The sequence below is a fragment of the Lycorma delicatula genome, chromosome 9 (assembly GCF_047948215.1).
Source record: "Lycorma delicatula isolate Av1 chromosome 9, ASM4794821v1, whole genome shotgun sequence".
Lineage (NCBI taxonomy): Eukaryota > Metazoa > Arthropoda > Insecta > Hemiptera > Fulgoridae > Lycorma > Lycorma delicatula.
The window spans coordinates 39,658,237-39,685,084 of NC_134463.1; the positions used below are offsets into that span (position 1 = coordinate 39,658,237).

At 32.3% G+C, this 26,848-nt stretch overlaps 1 protein-coding gene across 3 annotated transcripts in view; it reads left to right on the forward strand.

Annotated features, from left to right (window-relative positions):
- Positions 1–26,848, forward strand: part of Dgkepsilon (diacylglycerol kinase epsilon) — a 67,162-nt gene that overhangs the window by 958 nt on the left and 39,356 nt on the right. For 2 of the 3 annotated variants that reach the window (XM_075375239.1, XM_075375241.1), the window contains exons 2-5: positions 2,347–2,523; positions 4,340–4,508; positions 6,075–6,205; positions 9,269–9,416. In XM_075375239.1, the coding sequence (XP_075231354.1) occupies positions 2,347–2,523; positions 4,340–4,508; positions 6,075–6,205; positions 9,269–9,416 (625 nt within the window). Of the gene's footprint in view, positions 1–2,346; positions 2,524–4,339; positions 4,509–6,074; positions 6,206–9,268; positions 9,417–26,848 lie in introns of those variants that run through there. The other variant, XM_075375242.1, reaches the window with a different exon arrangement.

Below are 26,848 nucleotides of genomic sequence, written 5' to 3' on the forward strand. Positions count from 1 at the left end.
GTTTTTTTTCATACATGATTTTTTACATTGTTTGTTTTTCAAGATTTTCTTATTAGTTTGGGGGGGGGGGGGTCCTTTTGTAACTGCTTCACTATTTGTTGTGCATGTAAATTATATAAAACCCCCTAAACATATTTGTTTTGTTATTACGTTTTGTAACCTTGTTATGGTTTTGTAACCTTTGTTATTTTTGTGTCCATTTTTGGATAATTTGTTTGGTTTTTTATTCCCTGTATTTTTTATATATTTTCCTCAAAATTGTATTGTTTTCATAGTTTGAAGTAGTTTCACATTCTATTCCTTATGTTTTTAAGATGACATTCACCTATCCAGCTACTGTCTGTATGGCTGCCTTTTAGATGTTCAATTAAGTTTGTTGTCATGTTTGTTTTTTGCTATATTTTGCAAACCATTATAAATACTAGTTTTAGATAACAACCATAATTTAAGCGTAGTTTTAGGTAGAAATGAATTATTAATTTTACATTTCTGTTTTAATTATCCCCAGTTTACCAGTGAAGAATGCAGTAATTTATTATAGATTTTGCATCTTATTAAGGAAATAACTGTTACTGCATTCTTGATAAGTAACAAACAAAATAAGCTGTTTGAAGGTGCAGTATCTGTATTATTAGAGTATTAGATGATTTAGTTGCTGTTTAGATTTTATAGTTTCTGTTTTTTTAATAATGGTTGTTACTAGAATAATATTGCATTTAATTTTAATTGTATTATTTTTACATAGATAATGAGTTAAATTAAAGAATTTGAAATACTGGTATACCAGTATACTGGTATTATTTCTAAAAAAACTGATTATAAATCATATTTTATATAGTAAGTTGTATTGGTTATAAAGGGTGTTGACCTTCAGCTTTTAGTTGATTTCAAATATGTGTTGTAGGTTCAATTAATGTGTAGCAGTTATGTTATGTAAAAGGAACTTTTTGATAATGCATTTCAGACCTTCCTCATATTATTATGCCTGTTTTTGATTAGTTATGTTCTGTCTATGTAGCTAATTTATTTGTTTAAATTTCTACTACTATGTTAATCTAGTAATTCTTTGAAATGATTTTTATCAGTTCAGCATAGTTCTTTGTTTAATTGTTTGAAGTAATAGACTCAGCTGTAATATCATTAATTCATCAAATTTTTTGTCAGAGAAATTAAGAATGGAGTGTGAAATATGTTTTTAATTGTAACAATATGTTTATGTGAAAAAAATCATTCATGAAGCATATTTGTTACATGCTGGCACTCAGTATTTAAATTATTACAGGAAGCCCAGAAGCTAGGTTTAACTCTTTATTTCTGTATCCTCCAACCATCTTATTGAAGAGTATTCGGTCTCCATTGTAATTTTTTTTATAGCATTCTATTTTGGCTGGGAATGAAGTTTATTATTTTTTTATCCTTTGCTCTCATTTCAATCGCTTAACACATTGTTGTTGGGATGTAGTTTCCTTCATTCATTATAATTTTGATTCTAGTATACAACTTGTGTCTCAACATCACTGTTTGATGTTAATCAGGTAGTGGCTTGATTTTTAAAATGCGTTGATTAAATGCACGGGCTTGATTTTTTTTTTCTTTCAAATAATATACCTATCCATTTTATTAATATCCTAACATAATAACAGTTACCCATTATGTGTAATGAAGTTTGAGGATAAATATTCTTGAAATGGTCTGTCAAATTTTATGGAATATACATAAAAATGCTTGGGACAGCTTTGTAAAGATTTTATAGAGCTCTGACGCTTATTTTGAAGCTTTAAGTTTGGGTAATCATAACTCGCAAAATTCATTACCAGATCATTATAATTTTGAAACATTATTTGCTATAGTGTTTTAAGTGTATCTGCTGGATCTTAAATTAATTTTTATACTTTTCCATTTTTTATAAAGACATGATATCTCCAGAATTAGCTGGTGTATTCAAAACTGTTTTGTATAGCATACAATTTGAAAAAATTATAATTAAATACAGTTTAAAAATTCATTAAGAGAACAGCTATTAATTTTGTACCGTACCAATTATTAACAATTGCCTATTTTCTTTAGACTCTTGTAAAGATGTATTTTTTTTTCATTCATATAGATTTACACAAAGATTGATAAAGTATCCTATCAATCTTTGTTTCTTGTAAAGTACAAATTGTGTTTTATTTTGTTTGCTTTGAACAGGTATGGATAAAAATCAGCTTTTTTTATTATTTTTTGTGATCCTATGCTCTGCAATATACAGAGTGGAAAATAACTACTTACTAGGAAAATTATTTTCTATCTTGTATATTTTGTTAATGAGTAAGCATTTACGAATTTTTTTTCTTCTGAGTTTAGATGTGGCCAATTATATCAGTAGACTTTGCTCTACAACATGGATTTTTTCCAGTAATAACTGCATTTACTATTATTTTTATTGGTGTCCATGTTGTGAGACGATTTTTTGTGGATATTCACTTACATGTTAAAAAAAATGTCCGACATTCATGGACTACTATCGACTCATTATCAAGAGTAAGTGCATTTAATTTGATTTTTTAAAATATAATTGTATGTGTAATATAATTTTTATGTTTTAATTGGTGAAGAGTCAAATATGTTTCATTATGTTTTGAACAACATATTTCTATGTTGTTGTGTTGTACTGATAAAAGAGTTTACATTTAAGTTAAATACTCATGTGAGGATTAAGAACTAACTAACTTCAGTTAAATTAAAAAATTAAAACAAAATTTAAAAAATGAAAAATTAATGTTAAAAATCAAATTAAAATTAAAATTTAAACTTTTTTACCTCCGTAAAAATATATGTCAAGACATAAAATCAAATTAAAATTAAGAAATCAAAAATTATAATAAAATAAAAACAATTTTAAGTAAAGCAATTATGCATGTTGTCCAAAGTAGATGGTGGTGCCATCTACTGCTTTAAATTTACTGCAAATGAAATAAAATTTCTGGATAAAATAATCTATCTAATTTTTAGATAGTTGTCTTATTGTATCTAGGAAATTCGTACAGGCAAAACAAAATGGACAGGTATAATGATAAAAAATTGTAGTATTATTAAAAAAATCTGTTTGAATCATAAATATACAAATAGTATGCACCCTGAACTGAATGCCCATAAAAAATTAGGTCTGCAGGTTTTAGACAAGGTTTCTGAGATGTTATTTGGGGTTATATAAAATTAATTTTAAAATTATTTTGCAGTAACCTACTGTTTATTACTGAAGACGGTTGTAAAGCAAAACATAATGCAAAATGATATCCATTTAAACATTTTTTTTCTTTTTATCTGAAAAAGTGAACAAGTTGTACTTAAGAAAAAATAATTTAAAAATTTTCCAAGCAGTTTAATTTGATTAGGAAAAATTGTAATCAAGAATAAAAATTGAACAGGTACCTGACCTGAGATATCTTACAGACATTATTACCTGTCTTTTGTTTTGTGTGTGTGGTTGTTTACTTATTTTTAATGAAAAAATTTAAGGCATCTGTGCAGTATATAGAGAATCAGAAAAAATATTTAACCTATCATGCCTTTATTTTAAATTTTACCTGCTCATTGAAACCAGGAATTCATTGATGGAATGAAGTGCTCATTATCAACTAAATTAATCATTTGTAATGTAATTATAATTATATTGTTTTACTGTAAGTAGAAGGTTTTTAATATTAATGGATAAAATCACCATCAAGTTCTCATTCAAATAATTCTCGATTTATTTAAGTACCTATTGTATTCTTTTCTTCCGAAATAAATTATAATTGTATTGAGTATTGTTGTAATTAAATAATACTTGGGACTTAGAAGTGAAGTAGAAGTGTATTTTATATATAGATTATTTATTGAGAATGATGTAGGTTGTCAAGATTAAAAGATGACAGAAATGAGGAGCTAAGATGTAGAATGAAAGTAGCACTCTTTATTAATTCAATTATGTTTTATTGATTGTTTAAATTATATTGATGCGTGTAGATAATGAAGTTAAAGAGAATGCCTATATACATATTTTAACTGAAAGTTATCAGTACACAGATAAATGAGGTCAATCTAGAATTTGATGATAAATTCACGGTTTACCACAGAAGAATGAATATTTAATAAATACTTTAATGGAAAGATATGATATTGTTGAACGTTCAAATTACAGACCCTGAAAGTTGTAAGGACTGCACAGTGCTAAATGATATTAAACTTTGTAGATACTCTCTTAAGGAAAAAATAATATTACTGAAATTAAAATATGCTTTATTTTCTGTTTATAATTGAAACTTTATTTATTTTCATTAGATTTCCCTTCATTGATTGCAATTTCTCATTGCAGGCATGTTACTGTAACGTTTGCGAAGCATTGTTAATGGAAGGGTTTTATTGTGATTGTTGTGGCGTGTGTGTTAATACTGGTTGTATTAAAATTGCTGATAAAATAATTCGTTGTAAGGTTTTATCATTACCTGATGATAAAGGACCTATGAAACATCACTGGGTTAAAGGTAAAAAAAAAATTATAATTTTTAAATATGTATTTAACAATGTACATAAACAATTTGTATTTGTCATATGTATTCTACAGCAAAATAACATATGTTTCATTTATTCAAATTTTCCTTGTCTTTTTTTTTTGTTTTGGTTAGGTGAGCCAACACTTACATCATAATCACTGCTACTTTAATAGACAGATTTATATTAAACACATAGATAACACTTATAAACATAATTTTTGTTTCCTAACATGCGATACATGATTTTAATTTGTTTTTTGATGCTGAAAATGAATATGAACCCAGAATCTTCCTATCACCCACCATTTTTGAAAAATTTACATTTTAATTAAAAATGTAAATTAAAATTCTTATAATTTTAATTTTTTAATATTATTATTTTAAATAATTATAAAACTTATTTACTTAGCGGAGTTGGAAAATTTATGACTGGATTCTTCCATGAGTGACTCCTGACATTCAAAATTTCTTTATGATCTCTCATGGGTTGAATATTCACTGCTCTAAAACAATTGACGTCTTTGGTGAACCAATCATTTAAAATTTTTCCTGTTCATCCTACCTCGTTTTATATATTGTTTTTGTCTCACCTGTTATTACACCATATTTTTGGATATTGCTTTTTTGGCATACTTTTTTAAAGTAGACTATTTTGTTCTTGATTTTATAACAATCTGTATTTTCATTTTATTTGATAAATTCAGACGTCACTTCAATCTTGTACATGCAGTTTAGTTTGTCCCATGGATGCTGAGAGTAACTATTTTGTATGGTTCTCCCACCATCTTTTATATTCTGGCCCAAGAATTTTCATTAGTTGTCAGGAGGTGTTAAACATAATTTTTCATGGCATTTTATAAGCAAACCAGTTATCAGCTGCAAGGAAGGAAGTATGGCATATTTATGTGAAATATGTCTTTAGTAGGAGTAGAGTACCTTCCCACTGCAGTAAATCTGTGATGTAGCTTGTGAATTTGAAAATTACTAATTAGAAATCAGTACACATATTGATGTTTAAACATTATGAGCAAACTCAGTAAATAAGACACAAATGTGTAAGTGACAATTTTTGAATTATAGATGCATGAAGTAATTGCTCTCTAAAAGCATTGCTATTTCCAACACACTGATTTGTGTATTAAAACCTTTATTTAATTTTTGTACCTGCTCATTTTGTTTTTATGAAATGTATGTTTGAAAAATTTCAGAGGTGTTATTATTTTTACTGTTACTAAGAGATAAATTCATTGCAAAGTCCCTAGCCGAAAAAGTTATTAAGTAAGTGGTTTTGAAAAATACATTCTTGCTTTGGGGTAGTTGTGAGACCGAAAAAACCCATTATTTGAGCTAGTCTAATATAAATATATTATATGTAGTTAGAATGTATATGTGTAAATGGGGGCTTCACTCTCAGATGAATTAATAAGGTGTGTTGTATGAAATATAAAGAAAAATGAGGTTGATATACAGATCTCCTAAATCCTGTAGATCTGCAGACTGCAGTTGTCCTGAACAGTAAAATGTTGGAAAATAAAATCTTTATTTTGGTTTTTATAGGTAATATTTCTTTGGGTGCTGTCTGTGATGTTTGTGAAGATGATTGTGGTACTGATCCAGGACTATTTGATTACCAGTGTTGTTGGTGTCAGCGTGCTGTACATTCCAACTGTATGCCAAAATTAGGAAATGTAATGATACTTTTTTATGCATTTTCTAATAAGATATTTATGTATTTTTAAATGATTATAAGGGTCATTCAAATATAAACCGGAATTTGTTTATATAGTTTTATTGATATTATAAATTGTAAAGTACCTTCTTTTTCTACATAATTTCCTTCAACAGAAATACATTTTCTGCACTGGAAAGGTAGCTTCCTGATCCCTTCATCAAAAAAACAAGATGCCTGCCCCAACAACCAGTTGCACACATAATGCTTTGAACCCTCTTTGGCAAGAAATCAGATTATAATTTATTGCGCAACAGGCAATGGTACCTCCTGCTCAGACATAGGAAGATGACCTATGGGCGTGGCTGGCCAGCTGCTCTCCTTCACACATTTCCAATTAACTACTGGCACCTCCCCACCACACTTACTGCTCTTCCTCAATCTGCACAACAAAATTTCAGTTTATATTTGTCATTCAAATATAAACTTGTAATATTGATTCTGAGACTGTTTAAAAGTTCTTTCCTGTTTGTCATGGTTTTACATCTGTAGTTATGAGGAAGTAGCAAGTGGATATGAAAAACAGATTTTTATTTAAATGCTTAGTGATAGTAAAATATAAAGACTGCAAAATTACATAAAATGAACTTATATAAGAATTAAAACATCCTGATCTCGAAGGGGAAGTTCTTGCCATGTGGTGATTCCAGTGCCATGCCACCCCTTCAGTACCTAGCCCTGATGGGCATTACTGAACCCACAGACTGAATAACATCTCTCAGTTAATACCATGACCTGTGTTAGGATGCCACGAATTACATTTTCATCGTTGTAACAACATACTAGCGATAAACACAGAACAAAACCAATAACAAACTACTCAAACAAACAGAACAGTAGAAATAAGATATTTAAATTTTGACTATAGCCCTACCAGTGAAATAAAACGAACATCACAAAATAACCAAATGAAAACAAAACAAAACTACGAAGTGCCTATCTTGGCGTGAAGGACAAGAAACCACCCAAGCGGTCCATAACCACCTGGGTAGCTAACTTCTTTGAGAAATAGTGTTGTTGATGCTCAAGTGCAAGAACATAGGCTATACTCCAGCAATCACCAGGATAGCCACACTAGATATTGTATGGTAACCAACTGTCACTGTTAACAATTAAAGGGGCTGGGCCCTTAACAAAATGTCCTTATAAGTTTTAAATTTTAGCCTATCTACCCAAACAGGTGCGACATACAACATAGTTGCAGGGTGTGTGTTGTGAGACCATCAAATGTTCAACTACATTGCACCAAATGTAACCACATGAAACTTTTCTAGGCCACTTGATGACAAAGAAAAAATCCATTTACCTTGCCAGATTCAGATTGTCCTTATGAAACTTGAGTTCTTAATATTGTCAGGAAATGCTATAAATCTTTCAATCTGTTGGCAGTAGTCTTTTGAAAACCTGTGTTATATAAGTCACGTACTTTTAACTGTCTTGAGTTGTAACCACAACTCTTAGACTTCAGAAATGTTTCCAGAATTTTCACTCATTTTACAAAGCAATGTGAGAGCCCTAAATGATGCATATTGATTGGAATATCCATGTGTATGTACATTTGTTTGTTTGTTTATACTGATGACAACTTAAAACTTGTTTTAGGTCGGTTGTAGATATAAATTTATCATAACTTGTGAGCAGTAAATAGAGAGTATAATATTTTACATCATCTTTTTTTGTATAGAAATATTTCGAGAGCGTAGGATACTCTGTTTTGTAAGAAATAGCTATGTGGTTCCTGTTTGTGTAATTTATACTGAGTTTTTGGTACTCATGATAAAAATCAGGTCTGGTAGGTGTCAGAAAGTTGCTGCACCGTTGTTGTCTGCCACTGAATAATGAGGTCATTTCTTTGCCATAAAGCACCTTCCCCAGCCATAACTGGCTTTAAATTCACTCTGAGGAATTTCTGTGCTGTCTGATAATTGATGCGTTTCAAACTGTAACATTTCCACAGACGAAGAAAATCCATCTGCCCATATTTTCTTGATATATTCCAGAGATGGTTTCTACTTCCAGTTAAAAATATTGTCTACTTAGAGGTGTTTTTTCAAAAGCATCTTTCATTCCAATTCGTTTTTGCATATTTTTCTCATCCACATCAAACTTCCTCCCAGGTGCTTGGTTTCCATTTTCTTGTGCATAATGCACTTAAATTTATAAATTTAACTTGCTCTTATGCGGCCCATGTTTCACTCCTTAGTGAGTGACCAATCAGCTAAAAAAAAATTATACATAATAAGGGTAGGAATGCTCTCACCCTCTTTCCCTTTGCCTCGTGTGGTGACATTACCTGGCAAGCAGTTGAAGCTTTTTAGTGTTTATTTATCTGTGTGGAAAATTACCATTATGTGAACAATGTGGGTCTTAGGAATTTGCAATGTTCTCAAGTTTCTCGATACAGCTGTCTGTATTAGTCTTGACAAAATTCTGAAAAAATAATTTTTTCCTGAAATTATCATCACAGAGACCCGGTACAGCTTATACATGTGTGTGGCCTATATGCACTTAAATACTGTATATAGAAGTATCAAACTGTATTATAAATGAAGTTGTAACTAGAAGACAAGTCAAGAGTAGGTTGTTTACCAAAATCTATATCTGAGTTAAGACAAATGAACCATAGAAAAAAAGTTCTTTTATATTTTTTTGCAAATTTATGTCTTGCCTCTTTTGAAGTATAAATTTTAGAGGTTTTGAAACAAACATATAAAGATATAACCGTTTAAAAAAATTCATTAAATTATTTGTTCAGATTTTATTTTTAAATTTATCACTGATGTGAGCTGGTATCTTAACAATTTAATAACTAAAAATTGTGATAAAACTACTTGAAGTAGATACAATTAAAAGAAAGTAGAGATCTAGCTACTCTAGTTTATATTTATTAGTGATTCCTTTTTAATTACTAATGTGAATTTTTTATGATGAGCTAAAAATTGTCTGTTCTTTGCCCATAATATGTCAAAAATCTTGAACAGTTTGTATTTACATATGTATTATTAATTAAATTTTCTTGAAGGTTTGTGATTTTGGATCATTCCGTAATTACACAATACCACCACAAAGTGTTGAATTGCTTGGCCGACGTGCAAGTGTGTCAAATCAGTTACGCATAAATCAAATAAAACAAGTCTCTTGGCCAGACTGGTCACCAATAATTATATTAGGTAAGTATTTTTTGCCCTATTTCATTAATTATTTTATGGATTCATTTATCATTAATGTTTATTCTATACAATTCTCAAGTTTTTCATTTGGAGTCGGATGATGTAAAATTTTTAAGTAGTTATTAATTTTACTAAGAATACATTTTTTTATTGTGATTATTTTTAACCTGATTTTATCGCTGTATGCATTAATTATCAAGGTTTATCGATATCCAATCAGAAAGGAAGAATTGTCCTTTATATTACTGGATTGATCTACTGCTTCTGTTCTGCTTTTGGTATACTTTGATTTTCTAATATTCATGTTGCCCATCAAAAAGCCTACTTGTACACTCTTGATTTATTAATTTGCTACTACAATATAAGTGCTTAGTAAATATTTATTTTCTGTTTTTGGTGTAATTACTTGATTTATATAAATTTTTTTCATTATGCAAATTCTAATATTTTTTGCTTGTTAGGTTGTATTAACTTATGCAGGACATTCAATTTGTATGGAAACAGCTTGAGATCACTATGTAACATTCTTTGTACTGTATGACAAAATATTCCCATTTCTTGTGAAGCTCACCATGTAGACTTTCCTGGACTATGTGCATGGCAACTCAAAGTACTTCAATATTTCCTGTAGAATAAATGGGAGCTGCTTTAAGGTAGTTTCTCTTCTTTTATGATGCCTTCTTCCTCAAGTTTACAATATAAATGGAGAATGCTAAATGGAGTTCATAGTGTTAAATGAGCTCAAAGTTGTTGCTGAGCCACTATAATACTTTTTGATTCAGCATAAAGAAGCATGACTTTAGTGCACTGTGATTAGACAAACATCTGTGATCAGCCGTAGCTCAATAATAACTGATGTGTTATGGAATCAGAAGTGTATACAAAGATTAGGCGACATCTGCCGATATTTCCAAGAAATATGGATTACGCATGCACAATATAAAATGCCAGGTAAAAAAAAAATATTTATTTATAACACTGCACAACAACAAAAATGTTTTAAGCTGAAAAATAGCTTATTCTTATGTATTTCCATCTACTGAATTAAAAAATCACCATATAAATGACCAATTAGCTCTTGCTTTGGAGATACAATGACATTTTTTACCCGATCTACATTTTTAGTTTGGGGGCAATTTTGTTCTTGGAGTTGTCACACCTATTAAATGACAAAACACAATGTTCTCCAGCTGTTTGTAGATTATAAACATTATTACTGTTGTTTTGACTGTGAGTTTCATATTGGGTGTGTTGTAATTAGTGCAGAATTTCTGGTTTTCAAGTACTTTTGAAGTGAAAAATTTGTTAAATCAAAATGCCACGAAAATGTGCACATTCAGAGATAATTTTTGTTACATTTGTGGTGAAGTAACATTTTTGTTACAAAAACACAATCTGACGCCTCTTGTGAACACTGCCTATCAGCATTATTTTGGTGTGAAGGTAAAGGACCAGGATACTTATCCTGGTATTACATAATGGGCTCTACATATATGTTGCAATTCTTGTTTAGTTATACTTCGAGAATGGCTGAAAAATAAAAAAAATGATCTATGGCTTTTGCTGTGTCTGTGGTTTGGCAGGAGCCTACAAACCATACAGATATTTCTGCTTGACTTCACCTTAGGCAGGATTGTCAATGAAGAAAAGAGGAACAGTTCAATATCTAATCTTCCATCTGCTATTTGATCTGTTCCACATTCAGATAGTTTACCAGTTCTTACTCCATCCTAAAATTATAAGCTGAAGTAGAAAATGAAGACAGTATGGAAGAAGAAGAACCCAACAAGCCTTTCACATCCTGTGAGTCTGATTTTGAAAAAAAGATGATAAACTGCACAGACTGAGTCAAATGGAATTGAGTCATCTCATTTGAGACCTTGATTTGTCGAAAGAGAAGAGACTTCTAGGGTCAAAACTACAACAATGGAATCTTCTCCAACATGATGTCAGGGTTTCACAGTATAGACATCGTCATAGGCATCTGATTTCTTTTTTTTAAGAAGAAAAACAATCTTGTTGTTTGCTGCGTTATTAATGGCTTGATGAAATGTTTGAATTTGAATCATGATCCAACTGATTGGAGGCTATTCATAGACTTCTCCAAGCTTAGTTTAAAAGCTGTATTACTTCACAATGGCAACTGTCTTCCTTCTATTCCTCTTGGTCATGCAGTTCACATGAAACTCGTTGCGGGTGACTGAATTTTGCATTGATATGCTGTTGTGGCATACTTGATGCATCTACGCACTAGGGTGTAGTAGTAGTTTAGGGCTTAAAGTGACAGGCGCGGGGTCTTCTTTCTTCTGCAAGTAGGCTTTTAGCTTAGTTCCTGAGGACAACGTGTTAAGAGTTGGGTGTCAGCTGTCTTCTTCAGAAGGCAGAACTCAATTACTATCTCTCGTGGCGGATTACTGATGTAGATGACCCTTGAGGCATCTCGTGTGGCCGGGCTGAACACTATGGAATGTGATCAGTTTGAGGGCAAGAAGATGTCCTCCGTTAAAGCCATTGCTGGCAAGGAATGGAAGGGGTGGTGTAGCAACCTGACACGCTACAAGGCGGGATCTTCTCCCCTCGGGGGGGGGGGGGGGGGGAATTGAGTTCACACGAAGCAGACTTATACAAACATGGCAGTCCTCCTACTCAATCAAATATACTGAATGCAAGTGGAAAATCTGTGGTGATCTAAAAGTCATTGCTGTAGTTTAGGAATGCAGCTGGAGTACAGTAAATATTGCTGCTTTTTATGTACTTGGGATAGTAGAGATAGGAAATTATATTCTAGCAGACTGCCCTGCAAGAAATTTTAACTCTACCAAGAAAATGTCATTGCTGAGCCTCTTGTGGACCCAAAATATGTTCTTCCACCCCTTTATATAAAGCTGGGTTTAATGAAAAATTTTGTCAAAACTATGAACCAAGAAGGACAGGCGTTTTAAGTACTTAGGGACAAATTTCCTACATTAAATGATGCAGGAAGGTTGCAAAAAATTTGACAACTTGTAAAGGATTCTGTGTTTGACCTAATTTTAGAGGGGAAAGAAAAGCAAGCTTGGGAAGCCAAATGTGTCAACTTATCTTGCCACCCTGTAGTAAAGAGGAACATTTGAGACATCTATTCTTGGTAAGAGTATTTTAAGTTACTAATTAGGGATAAGGACATACTAATTTTATCTTCAGGAGACTCATCTCTGAAGAGCAAATAAGTTTTATGTCCAAAATTTCTAACATTTTTTACATCTTTCCTGAGAAATTGGTCATTACACAGACAGTTATATGTATAAAAACATCCATTGTAGACAGGTAGTTAAAAATTTGTCCCCATGTGCAGGTTACTGGATGAATGTACAATCTTGTGATGAAACAGAAGCGTCATTCTACTCGATCTAAACTACTGTACTACTCCGTAACTAGTATAAGAACAGTCCTACCTAGTATTATTTTACTAGTAACAATATACTTGTAACAAAATACATGTCTCATTATTAAGCCTTCCTTAATTAATAATTTAAAAAACTTGATTTTAATTACCAGAAACTAAAAATTAAAAAAATGACTTATTTTACATCATTTTACTTTAAATGTAGCTCTACAAATTTTTTTTTAAATGTTTAATAACCAAAAATCTTACTTAAATTTACTCTGTACTCTATGCATCCATTCTTCACAAAGTTCTCTATTTTTATAATTTTAAGTTAGTAGTATAGAAATAGGGATTCTGGCAAAAATATCATTGACCTTTGATCCTGGCCTTGACATAAAAAAATTATCAAAAAAAAAATATGTGCATGTGCTTGCTGCCTTTGCAGTGACCTTGTTTACTAGTTTGAAAGTTATCTGGTGATAACTCATTTGTGTCATACTTGTTTATTTGTCATTTGGAAATTATCTGAATGTTAATTATAGTCGTTACATATAAATACTGCAAAAATTTTCAACGGATTTATATTAGTGATTTGTGACATGCATTATTGTCGATTTAAATTTACACCATTTATCATCATCATTTAAATAGGTGAGTGAAAGAAATTTTAAATATGTAAATTATTTTAAAGTTTAATTACGCACTCAAATAATAGATTTAATGTAATATTTTGTGTTACATGCTTCAAATATGTAAATTATTTTAGTTTAATTATTTTTATTTTCCAGTTAATTTACATTATAATTAGTATGATCTTTGGAATAAAATAACAGTTGTTCATAATTGATGTATTAAGTGTAAAGTAATTGATTGATATGCTTATTTAACACGTTCTCCAGCAGTTACTAGTGAAACTGATAAAATAATTTTTGTTTGTTTCAGTGTTTTGCAAGTTTAAAATAATTTATTTCATAAATTCATATAAAAGCACAACAGCTTTATTAATAAGGTAAATATTTGTTTTAAAAAAAAACATTTTGAAATATTAATACTACTTAAGTAAAACAAAATATATTATTAGAAAATATTTAGTGATTATTAGTGGTTATTTTGATAATATAAAGTATTATATTCAAATGTGTTATTTGAATATAAAATATTATTTTTATATTAGTAGTTAGACTACTATCAATAGTTAAAACTGAATGAAATAATATATTAAATTCTAGGATAATTAATATTAAATACTTTGAATATGATAAAAGAATTTTAATTATATTTATTAAATAAGATACTACTAATAAATTTGAAATAAAATACTATTTTAATGGAAAAAATGAATTGATTGGTTTCAGTGTTATCATCATCATCATCTCTCAGCCCCAACATACCATTTTTCATTCACTTGTAACTATTTTCTGAATTTAATTGTAAGTAAAACATTTTATTTTAATTTAAATTTGGAATGAGATTGAAGTATGATGTGAATGTGAAAGATGTCTTATTTTTTGTTACAGACTATATTATGGGATTGTATTGTTTAGAACCATTTGCAGATGAGTTTGTTGCAGTGGTCGAATGTAATTTAAGGAGTAGTAGAGTGTTTTCTTCCCTTATTGCTTCACAACATACAGCAGTCTGACAACAAAGTAATATTATTAATTCACATATCAATTCAGTTGTGCTTTCAGTTTTAAAGGAATGGATGATGCAAGTTTGCTTGTGTAAAAATTCATATTATAGTGTAGCTACTACAGCAATAATACATTAAAGGAATGTTTGTATAAAATGAAAACTGAAAATAATAATTTACAACTGTTAGCCTGTGCTTGTTTGTTAATAAGTTCAAAATATTATGAAGCATATGAGTATTTTACAATAAATGAATTAATAAGGTTAACTGATGATAATTATAGTAATAAGCAGGTGATAGATTATGAAATGAAAGTTATGGAATGGTTGAAATGGAAAGTGTACTTAGTATGTCCCCATCAGTTTGTCTTCCCCATTTTATATAGATGTAATTCAACAAAAAATATCAGTAATAAATGTAGTTTTCATTTAATTTCCAATTTTATTCATAAAACTGTTACTAATTGAATTTGTGCAGATAGGTATGATAATATTTCATACAGTGACTTGGCAGGAGCTTGCTATGTGTGATAGCCAGAATTTTAGTAACTTCAGAATCAGAATTGAATCTTCTCATCAATGAGGTCTCATTCATTCTAGATACCGGTATATTAAAAATAATATTGAATATAATTTTAAAAGAGTTGTTTTTCCTGCAGATGTCTCATGCTGGAAGACAGTTATTAACATCAGAAGAGGAGGTGGTTGAGATAAATACTATCTAACCGGGTCCCTCAAGAGCTGTGAGAGAATGGAAATTGGAAATTTTTAATGATTTTGATGATGACAGTTTGGAGGAACCTCAACCAGGTTCTTTAAACAGAAGGTCTCTTGTCCTTAATGTTGATACACAACCAGGTCCTTTGAACGTAACTAATCAACATTATAGTTAGAGGATATTATAGCCGCAGATGTTGGTTTGATAGATGTAACATTATTATATTGCACTTTTGGACTAATGTCTGCTGCTATGGGAAGAGACAGTTCAGAGGGGTCAATAGTAGCGTGACTATTAAACTCATGTTTGAAATAATTAAAACACTTACAAATACATTAAAAACAAAAATAATGCTTCCACTTTCTATGGTCAATAACCAATTAGAAATAATGGATAGCTTATCTAAAATGTTAACATACAGTGATATTCTAGATGTATCTAGACTTATTGACTAGGCAAATTATAAACAGTTCAAAAGAGAGAAGGTTGATGAATTATGGACCTTTATGAACTCATCTTCAAGAAAAAGAGGTACCTTTTGCTTTTAGCAACCAACGGTGAGACAAGATATGGGTTTGTTATTGACTGAATAGTTAGCGCGTTACGGTACTATTATGTATAATATTTTAATCAAGCTATCGTATGAAAAACCGCAAGTGAGTGAATATAGAGTTATAGAGTTTAAAACAAGGAATTTTGAAATTGTTAAGGAAAACGATATTGAAAGTTCATTACAAGATGTGATCGAAATATTACTTCAAGAAGAGGCTAATTTTGAAGGACGGCAAAGCGGATGCACTGAGTATCGATGGGATCTTAGTTCGATTAAATTGTTATCGACCTTTTAGAGGATCTTGTTTTTCGCTTCCCAAATCCATTTGAGATAGGCATGCTGTCATCAATGTAAAAAAATTACATCAATGTAAAAATTTTAATGGGCGATCTTTTGTAAGTATTTGCAGGGTCCTAATTGTGATTGTATAGAGAGGCGGTACGATGCTTTATTAAATATAAATTTAACTTCAACTCCCTAAATTTCTCATCACATTTAACTGATGTATACAAATTTGAAAAAACAAGTTACGTTTCTGTAAATGTTTTTTCGACAGATGAGAATGAAAAAATTATCCCTATCAAATGTGTTCTTCTGAAAAGGATCATTTTTATCTTCTGTTATTGGTTGATGGTAACCATCAACATTATTGTTTCATCTCAGATTTTGAAAGAATGATTTGATCCCAGCTAACTAAAAACAAGAACATGATGAAAATTTGTAAAAGATATTTTACTTTTTGCAAAAACAACAGACTGCCGAAAATATGATTGATCGTCTGGAAAGATGCAACAGTAAGCTTCCTGCAAAAGTTGTACTTCCTGTTTCTAAAGAAGACGGATCTCAACCTGTGCTCAAATTTAAAAATTACCATCATGTTTCCACTTCCTGTAGTATGTTATGCAGATTTTGAATGTATCCTTAAACTTGTCGCAACATGGTGTCCCAACCCTAAAAATTCATACACAGTTTCCACAGAGAGACTCATTTATATGAGCTATTGTGTCTATTTCGTTGTCTATACTTCTACGCCAGAGTTCGTTCGAAATGTGATTTCTTCAGCTCCTATCCTTTATAGAGGAAAGGAAGCTGCCCATTCCTTCATGGAACTCCTCATGATGTTACCGTTTGGGTTGATGATGTTCTCAAACAAGAAAAAGTTATGTAGTTCACCGATCAAGATAGACTTGGCTTTGAATCGGTTATAAGATATCAGATGTGTGACGTTAGATTCACTTCACAGATATGACCAGTTAGACCATTGTCATATCACTGGTCATTATCATGCAGCACTACGTTCCAAGTGTAACTTGGTCAAGGTCAAATAGGTCGTTCATCCCCGTATTTATTCATAATAGTTCTAACTATGATTTTCATTTTATTGTAAGAGAATTAGGTTATGATGAGAAAAGGATTACTGACTGCACTCCCCAGAAAAGTATATTTCATTTTCAAAGAGAATCAGTGACCGGATTTCAATACGGTTTATAGATACATTCTAATTTATGGCTTCCAGTTTAGATTATTTAGTAAAAACTTTTCCCATCAATAAATTCTACCATACCAGAAAGTTTTTTAACCAATCAGATTTCTCTTTAGCTTGAAACGGCGTATATACATACGAGTACACTACCTCATGGAAAACATTAGAAGAGACCTCTCTTCCCCTGAATGAAACGTTTTACAGCAGCCTCACAGGAATGGATGTAACCGATGAAGACTATGATCACGCAAAATTAGTATGAACTCATTTCAAAATAAATAGTTTGGGTAAACATAGCGATTTATACCTTAAATGCGATGTGTTATATCTGACTTTTTGACAATTTCAGATCTCTTTGTTTGAGGGAGTATGGGCTGGATTGCACACATTATTTTACCCTTCCAGGATTCTCTTTTGATGCGATGCTGTACAAAATGAGAATCCAACTAGAATTTGTTACAAATTATGATATTTACATTTTTCTAAAAAAAGGTATTCACAGCAGTATTTCGGTTTGCATTAACAAACATTTGAAAGCTAACAATCCTTATATTGTTGATTATGATCCTAACCATCCATCTAGGTACTTGATGTACCTTGACGACAACAACCTTTATGGGTGGGCCTTAAGTAATGTTTACCTTATAAGAATATACAATGGGTAGACAGCAAAATACAAAATTCAATATTAGAAAATATAATGTCAATAAGGGATGATTGTATGATCGGGTACATACTCGAAGTTGATATTGAGTATCCTGTTTATCCGTATGAATTACACTGTAATTTTCCATTTTTACTTGTGAACGAGATCCCTTCGATCTCTAAATACCCTAAACTTATACCTTCATTAAGAAACAGATCAAAATATGTTTTTCATTTTTCTGTTTTAAAACAGGTTTATCATTAGAAATGACTAGGATGATTAGGAGTGACCATAGTTCATAAAATGCTACAATTTGTGCAGTCTCCATGGTTGAAAAGTTATATCGAGCTTAACACGGCTAATCGCTGATCAGCAACAAATGAATTTGAAAAAGATTTGTTCAAACTTATGAATAATGCTGTATTTGGTAAATGTATGGAGAATGTCAGAAAGTGATTAAATCTTGAGTTGGTTTCTTCCATAAAAGACTTATGAAACTTATCAACAAGCCCTGTTTTCAAAGTAGGATTGTGTATGATGAAACATGTGCTGTTCAGAGTTCGAAGTAAACGATTTTTTCCGTTATACCAATATATGTAGGTCTTTCTGTACGGGAACTGAGCAAGACCCTGATGTATGAGTTCCATTACAGTATGATGCGAGAAAGATATGGGTTAAATATCTGTTGTATATGGGTACAGATTTCTTTATGAATTGAAAACAAATGATTTTTATTAGGACTAGGTACTTGATGTACCTTGACGACATGAAGAAAGTTCATTCATCGACCATTTCGATACATCTGATTATCCTAAAGCTCACCCATGCTTTTCATTTAAAAGTAAAAAGTAATTGGGAAATTTAAAGATGAGTTGCGAATTTCCTATTTGAGAATTTGTAGGGTTGAGAGCTAAACTGTGTATATTTAAAACAGCTTCAAAAAAATTAAAACATAGTTAAACCTGAAATAACTTTTGATTATTATAAAAAAATTTACTTGATAGTACTGTTGTAATTTATAAATCTATGAAAATATTCAAATCTAAAAAACACTTAATTGAAGCAATTAAAATGAATAAAATGCATCGCTATAGATAAAATTCATACTGTTCCTTGCCGACATCCATACCCTATTAGAGTTAAATCAGTTATTTTTAAAATAGATAAGTATTTTAAAATTAGTGAACATTTTAAAATTAAAATAAGTGTGAATGTTAACGTTTTTATATTTTTGTTTATTTTATTTGATAAATGTTTATTCAAATATTTGTTTAGAGTAATTAGAAATTAATAATGATTATAAAATTAAAAATTAATAAAGTATTTTTAACAATTACCTTCTATCCATTGATGATTTCTGAGAGTATGATGGTGCTTCTCTCGAAAGTATTGCGTGGTATAATGTGCTGAAACATTGTTAAAGGATATGATGTGGGAAGAAAGCGATTTTCCAGAGGAATACAAACAGATGGTTGCATATTTTGGAAAGGTTACAAACTTCCGTTTAGCATTTAAATATAGAGTTTCTAAAAACGTTTGTAAAGGTTGATTGTGTCAGGGAAATATAACAAAAAAACTGACTGACGTTTTTTCAAATGGCAATTTTATAGTACTTATCGATCGGTTTTCAAAATTTTGTTGACGAGTGTGAGAAGCGATAACCGCCTTCATCTGATACATTCACGTATGGTATTTTCCATACGATTTTCGTGGTCTTCAAAACGAATGTCTTTCCGGCCGGAACCACCACCGCGGTATTATCGGTAAAAGCTCGAAGCAGGATGAGTTCCTATTTTACATTCAGCAATATTCTGTTATAGTCCTTGAAGAATCCTAAGAGCAACTTTAGCGGTAGTATGATTCTAAACTTTCCGGATTCCCTGCTGATATAACCGCCACCGAACGGAAAGATATCGTCTACGCCGGATGATGACCAACCCGCCGTGAAAATGTCGTCTTTTTCCAAATTCCTGAGCAAAAGAGCATTTTTAATAGTAGAAGTTATGCCCACGTTTCTCACTTTGTCGACTTCTCATACCGCTATCTCATATTGGATTTCATCAAAAAGAAACGCACCAAAATTATTGCAGAACTTAGTGTCTGATTTACTGCTCCGTTGACATCGCTATACGTCCCGTAGATGTGCAAATAATATTCGCACGGAAGCTTGTACACATCTTGTTGCTGAACGGGAATTCTTATCTCATCGCTGTTACTAAAATTCGTAGCCGCGTATGGATAATGGGTATGGTATTCTTTAACCATAATAGTTTCATCGAACATTGAGGTGGCAGAGTCTACATTTATTATCTGTCCGCTCATCGTTGTAAAACCATGAAACCTAGAGATTTTAGAAAACGCACGTTCTCCCGTATTAATCGTTTAAGCTTCGTAGACCGACTGTTTGACGGAGGAGCTAGGGGAAATGACTTATATTCGGCATCATTGATAAAAATCAGCCCCATCGTTACTTCGCCTCAAATGTAGCCTTACGGTCACTCTTCGTCTCCGAAATTTATCAGGTTCGATTCTTGGCTGCACACGCGCACGGTTGTATTCCTTATCGACTTTGTGTTGACTGGTAGGTAGGTGACACTGCGCGGTACTTCGATTATCTTATATCCCTGTCCGACTTTAGGAAAGAATTCATGAATTATATGACCTTCTCCACCAACGTAGAACCCCGGAAGATGTCGCAGGTTATGCTTAACGCGTATATAGATGAAACATTAACCAGTCTGTGAGATAAGTGCCACATGTTTGCCGGCAGGGCCACCTCGTCACATCCTAAGAGTGGATGGAATAGGGTTTTGTAAAATTTACTAATTCAGAGTAGAAAAGCCGTGAATGCATAGTCTAGGGTCAACTGTGATATTATGTAAGCATCTCGGAGGAATAGTTTTATTGCTTTCGTTCTTTATCATCGGTCACGTTCGGATCTTCGTTCTCTTTCTTCTCATCGTCCTCGCAATCGCTCATCGCGTGTTTCAGTTTTACCCTAAGATCCGCGATCTCGTACATCCTCGTAGTTTTAACTTTATCGTTTTATTCTTTACGTTAACTTTATCGGGGAGCTTGCGCAGTAATTCTAGCGCCTTCCCCCGCCTTGTCGACGGCGGTAATTTGGTCTTCGATCTGCCGCCCGGCGTTTTCTTAAACCGCATCCGCTTTGAACGATACGGCTCGAGGTAAACGCCTTTCCTTTTTTCATTGTGGTTCTTTTCCGCGCCTCTTTTTTCTTCAGTTTTCTGCCGAATTTGCTTTTCACTTTCATAGTGTTTGTTACCGCCCATGCGGCGGCCTTCTCCGTATAGCTAGAATCGGGTGCGGTCACCTTCATCCAGACTCTTTCTGCTAACTCGGCCTGCGCTCTCCGCAGATGCTGTATGATATATCGTGTGCTTTATAGGCTTTATCGAGTGGCCACTTCGTAATCTTTTTTTAGTTTGGTCCCAGGACCTCAGTACTGGTAGCCTGGTATGTGAGCTTCGACAGGGAGCACGTCTATCGCCCGATTCAATACGGTTCCTGCGACGTTTAATGCTTTACTCGGAAGACTTACAACCGATTCTATCAAGCTACCTCCTTTCGTACTAGTAAACTTTTTATTCGCGTTCCTCATTTTATACTCGAATAAAATTCTTTGGATGATTCGTCCATTTTTATATTAGATTTTTTTCCGATCTCACTTTTTAATCGAGACGGTTTCATCTAACTGCTGTCGAACGGAGGGGTCGTTTGTATTTTTACCTGCGAAAGGAATTTCCATTTCTTTCCCGATCATACTTCCGACTCTGGCGATGACTTCGTCGAATTTTTGCTGGATAAGAAATCACGCATATCTCGTTATCAGATCGTTCGAATGGGCTGCGTTTTTAGCGGGAGCTTCTTTGAAGTTAGTTTTTAAAATTGTTCTGTTTCTGACACGCTGAAAAACCACGATCTTCGGCGTTCTGCTCGATAAAGTACGTGCAGTCATCCATGTTGACAGCGTCATCATAATTTTCCGCACTCGGTAGACTAAAAATTCTTTTTTCGCGGACGTCGATGTCACCTTCATCAGTGATCCCAAACGGACTCCTCGAGCTGAATTCTGTCTGACCTAACCTGTTCAACGCCATGTTCTCAAATGATTTACCTACATTTCGCTTTCTCCTTTTATCGATTTTCGCCCTTTCAGTTCAATTTTCGATATGATTTCGTTATCATGAGCCGTATTACCCGAATTCTTCGATGCAGTCAACAGTTTTAACCTCGTAGATTTCGTTAGGATCATCGAAATAAACGTATTCGACTTTACGGTCCTCGTTCAATATCATCGCGTAGGGTATGAGACCTTCTCCATCGTTTTTTAGAGGTGCCTGGAGGTTGCTTATTATCTTCACATATTTGAATCTTGGATTGGTCTTCACCCGTTCCAAAGCGGAATTTTTTCTCCTGTGTGCGTTTGTCGCGATCAGGACTTTTTTATTTTCTAAATTGTCTTTCGTATACGATATGAGACGCTTCTTGAAGAGCAGTTCGAACAAACCTCGACTCGCAGATTACGTCACTTCTTATGAAGATATTTTACCGATCAAAATCGATTATTACATCACCAATTTTCAGTACGTTCCCATCAAAGTGAACGCCGTAAACGTTTTCCATGTTGTTTTCGAAGTCTGATGGTGCCGAGCAAGTACTCCCGCTTGAGAGCATGTCTTGAGAGACATGCTCTCTTTCATCTTTCCTTCGGACGTATTTAGCATCTGCTCTATGGTGAGTTGGGATTTGTAAGACTTTGCGTTCGTCCCTTGTTTGCTCGCGAATAAAAAGTTCGATCTCTTCAGCCTTTTCAGCCCGACGACTAGTCGCATAAGAAATAAACTTCAGAGTTTTGCTGATTACTTACGTCGCTCATCTCGTCGTCGACCGGGTCACGATTGAACCAGTCCAAAAGGAAGCGAGCTAGACGTGTCCATCTTCCGGTGTAATTCTGTAACGGCCGTTTACTTTCTCAATCCGTCTCGTCGAAAGAAAGCGTGCTCTGCGATCTATCGTTTGCTGAAGACCGTTTACTATGTCTCATCTTTTCTTCTTCGATCAGCTGATCGAACATAGTCCATATCATACCTCTTCGAATTCGCGGTAATCCCGTTCCTCTTTTTCCCTCAACATTTCGGCGGACACACTTGTGTCAGGCTTTTCCCGGCTCTTGGTCAGGCTGTTGACAGGCTTTTTGATGAAAGTGTCGAAATTAAATCTGTATCGACCTTTATCGATATTGCTTTTTTATCGATCACTAAAACCCCATTTTTTGTCTGGTTCCAAGCCTCTTTACATATTTCTTTAAACCTTTCAAACGTCATATCAGGCGTTACATGATCATGGTATATATGCCTTAGGTTTCTTTAGTGGCGAAAACCTATAAGAAAATTAGCATTATCATGAAATAATCCTAAGTATTTTGCGGTATGTCTGACTCATATAAAACATCGATGTTATTGTGTCGTAAAATATTTCGTTTTTTTCGCAAATTACATCGTCATATGGAATTCAGCTCTCTTTCAGTGTTACCATAACACCGTTATCGCTAAATAGACAGTAACCTATCCCTTTGACATCCGTCAGTGAACCTTTAAGAAATAAATACTCATGCTGGTAGAGCGATTTAGAGAAGACCTATGTATTATTAAACCAAACCGCTAGGATCAAACAAAAGGTTAAAGACCGCATAGTCTTACAAGAATTCGAAGGACCTACAACCAAACATCTGATATTGTCCGGAAGAAGAGGGCTTTTCTTCGAATTGAAATCTATTACATCGCCTATTAATCAGTATAAATTAACTACTGTCAACTTCCGATCTTGTTCTTCGCCGTCCATCTGTTACTAAACACTTGAACGGCGTAATTTATTTTATATGATCCTTTTCTATCTACGAATCTTCTTTCTTATCAAACCTCAACCAACGGACAAGTAATTTAATACCGCTTTTTTAATACTTTTTCCACCAAGTAAACGTTACCGTACTTGGCTTTACTAAGTTCTTTTGTATAAAAACTTCCCTTTACTCTTCCCCTTTCCCATCTTTAAGAACGTACGTTATGGGCTGTCATTTTCACCTTGCAGATACATCATCCAATTTGGGAGATACCCTTTTCGCAAATATCGTTTTATTCATACTTATCCTTACGGTATCACCTACATTAAACTTACTGAAAGCGTGTACACGCTTTCAGTTTTTTCGGGCGGCTGTTAATATATTTAGCAGCACTCTGCGTTCGTTTTTATAAGAAACGTCTTTAGGTTTAAAACCGATAGTCATAAATCAAATTCTAATGCTTTAATTCTTTTTTAAAAGTGTTCAGTCTCTCGCAGTAGCTCTTAAGAATTTCTTTGTTCTGCTGCGACATCGATCTTAAACAGAAACAAAAATATTAGAAATAAAAATTAAAGGATAAAGAAAAAGATTTACCTCAATAAATTAACATACGTTTTCACCTCTCGTTTCAAGCATTAGTTGGACTGAATTCGTACAAAAAGATCTTTTTTTCTTTACCCATTAAACGATTATTACTTGGGTCGCATACGCAATGTACGCGTGGTGTGTAAATGACTGATTAATTCAATAAATCAAATTTTACATGCTTTTCTCTTTTATTTCATCTTCATTTAATGAACGTATTTCAACATCTTGTAACCGATATGACTCCTGCTCATGTGCATATTCATCGTATTTAACGTACTGTTTGTGTTATATTGTTAGTAAATATTGTTTGTGTTATATTGTTAGTATATAATCCTTCGATAATTGTTTCGTTTGACTGAAAAAGGGAAACAAATAAAGCTATGTATCAATTTATAATAAAACTAAAAACATTTATTTAAAACTAAAATTAAAGTTTAACATAGACCGCATTCGGTAGGTAAGTTTCTATAATATTTAAATTTACAATTAACACAGACTGGATGTCCGTGTGGAACCGTAGTAAATTGGATTAAATCTGTTTTGCAGAATTAGCAAATAGCTTCATGCTCATCAACTTTGGTTATAAAAACCTTAATAGGAAAACTAATTTCTTATTGTTTTCCTTCAGCTTTTGAAATTGCAAAGCCTCTATTAAAAATTTATGTAAATGGAACTATTTTTTACATTATGGCTAAAACCAATACGTTTTTATTATCGAATCTTTCACTGATAACATCACTACACCGCAATATCTTACCTTATACCTTATCTTAGTGTTAAGACACCGTTCTACTGCAAAATGTGCATCCTGCTCGTTACGACACTGAAACGTGAAGAAGTATCATTAGTTTCTCTATGTAACTGTTAAATATATTTTGATTCGATTATATATATATATATATGAATAATATTTTTCTTTCGGAATTTAATGCGGTAAATGCTGTTATTGATGAATTTGATTCCTCTATATTAGCGGCAGCCTCGCATAAGCGACGGTTTCTGCATTAGCAGCAGCCTCCACTATGACGTCGTTTTCATCATTTAACAACCTTTTATGTTCGACTTCATTCGCCTCATCGCTGGCAACGGCGAACTACAACCGTTGGGGTAATAATCTCCGTTCAGCTGAACAAGGTGTCCTCTCCACCTCATCATCTTCTAACACCTGGTTTGCAACTTCTTCCAATTGCTCGCTGCTAATAGGGAACATTTCTTGAGACATCTGTGACACATTATTTGCATTGAACTCTACTGAGAATATCAGTTAAAATTTATGGTAATAACATATAAATTTTAGACTTAACGTTTTTTTTTAAAATGATGACGTATATATAAGAATACTCCTAACCAAAAAGCCAGTGTTAGAGTTTTGAACTTATATAACACTGAAACAAACAAAAATTATTTTATCAGTTTCACTAGTAACTGCTGGAGAACACATTAAATAATCATATCAATTACTATACACTTAATACACCAATTAAGAAAAGTTGTTATTTTATTCCAGAGATCATATCAGTATTTAATATTAATTATCCTAGAATTGAATATACTATTTATTCGATTCAGTTTTAACTATCGATAGTATTGTAACTACTAATATAAAAATAATATTTTATTCGTATAATCAAATAACACATTCGAATATAATACTTTATATGATCGAATGAACCATTAATAGTTACTATATATTTTCTACTAATATATTTTGTTTCATTTAAGTAGCGTTAATATTTCAAAACGTTTATTTTTTTTTAAAGCAAATATTTACCTTATTAATAATGCTGTTGTGCTTTTATATGAATTTATGAAATAAATTATTTTAAACTTGCAAAACACAAACTAACAAAAATTATTTTATCAATTTCATTAGTAACAGCTCGAATACACATTAAATAAACATATCTATTACAATACACTTAATACACCAATTATGAAAAATCGTTATTTTATTCGAGAGATCATATTAATTATAATGTAAATTAACTGGAAAATAAAAATAAACTAATACTAGCTGGAAAAATAATTTACATATATAAAGTGCTTAACACAAAATATGATATTAAATTATTATTTGAGTGCGTAATTAAACTGTAACATAATTTACATATGTAAAATTTGTTTCACTCACCTATTTAAATGATGACGATAAATTACGTAAATTTAAATCGACAATAATGCACGACACAATCGCTGTAACAGGCTATAACGTAATATAAATCCGTTGAAAATTTTCGCGGTATTTATACGAGGTGCGACAATAAAGTAATGAGATTGATGTGAAAAAAATGTTGCTTACCGTTTTAGTCATGTTTAGTGTTGTCTCCTTCAAAGTAGTTCCCATCTGCTTGCACACACTTATTCCAGCGCTTCTGCCATTGATGGTAACATTTCTGGAACTCATCTTCTGTAATATCCTCCAAGACCCTCGTTACAGCTTTTTGGACATCTTGTGTTGTTTGCAAATGGTGTCCCTTGACCGCCATTTTGACTCTTGGAAATAGAAAAAAGTCGCACGGAGCGATATCTGGTGAATAAGGTGGCTGTGTTAGTACTGAAATTTGTTTTGAGGTTAAAAATTG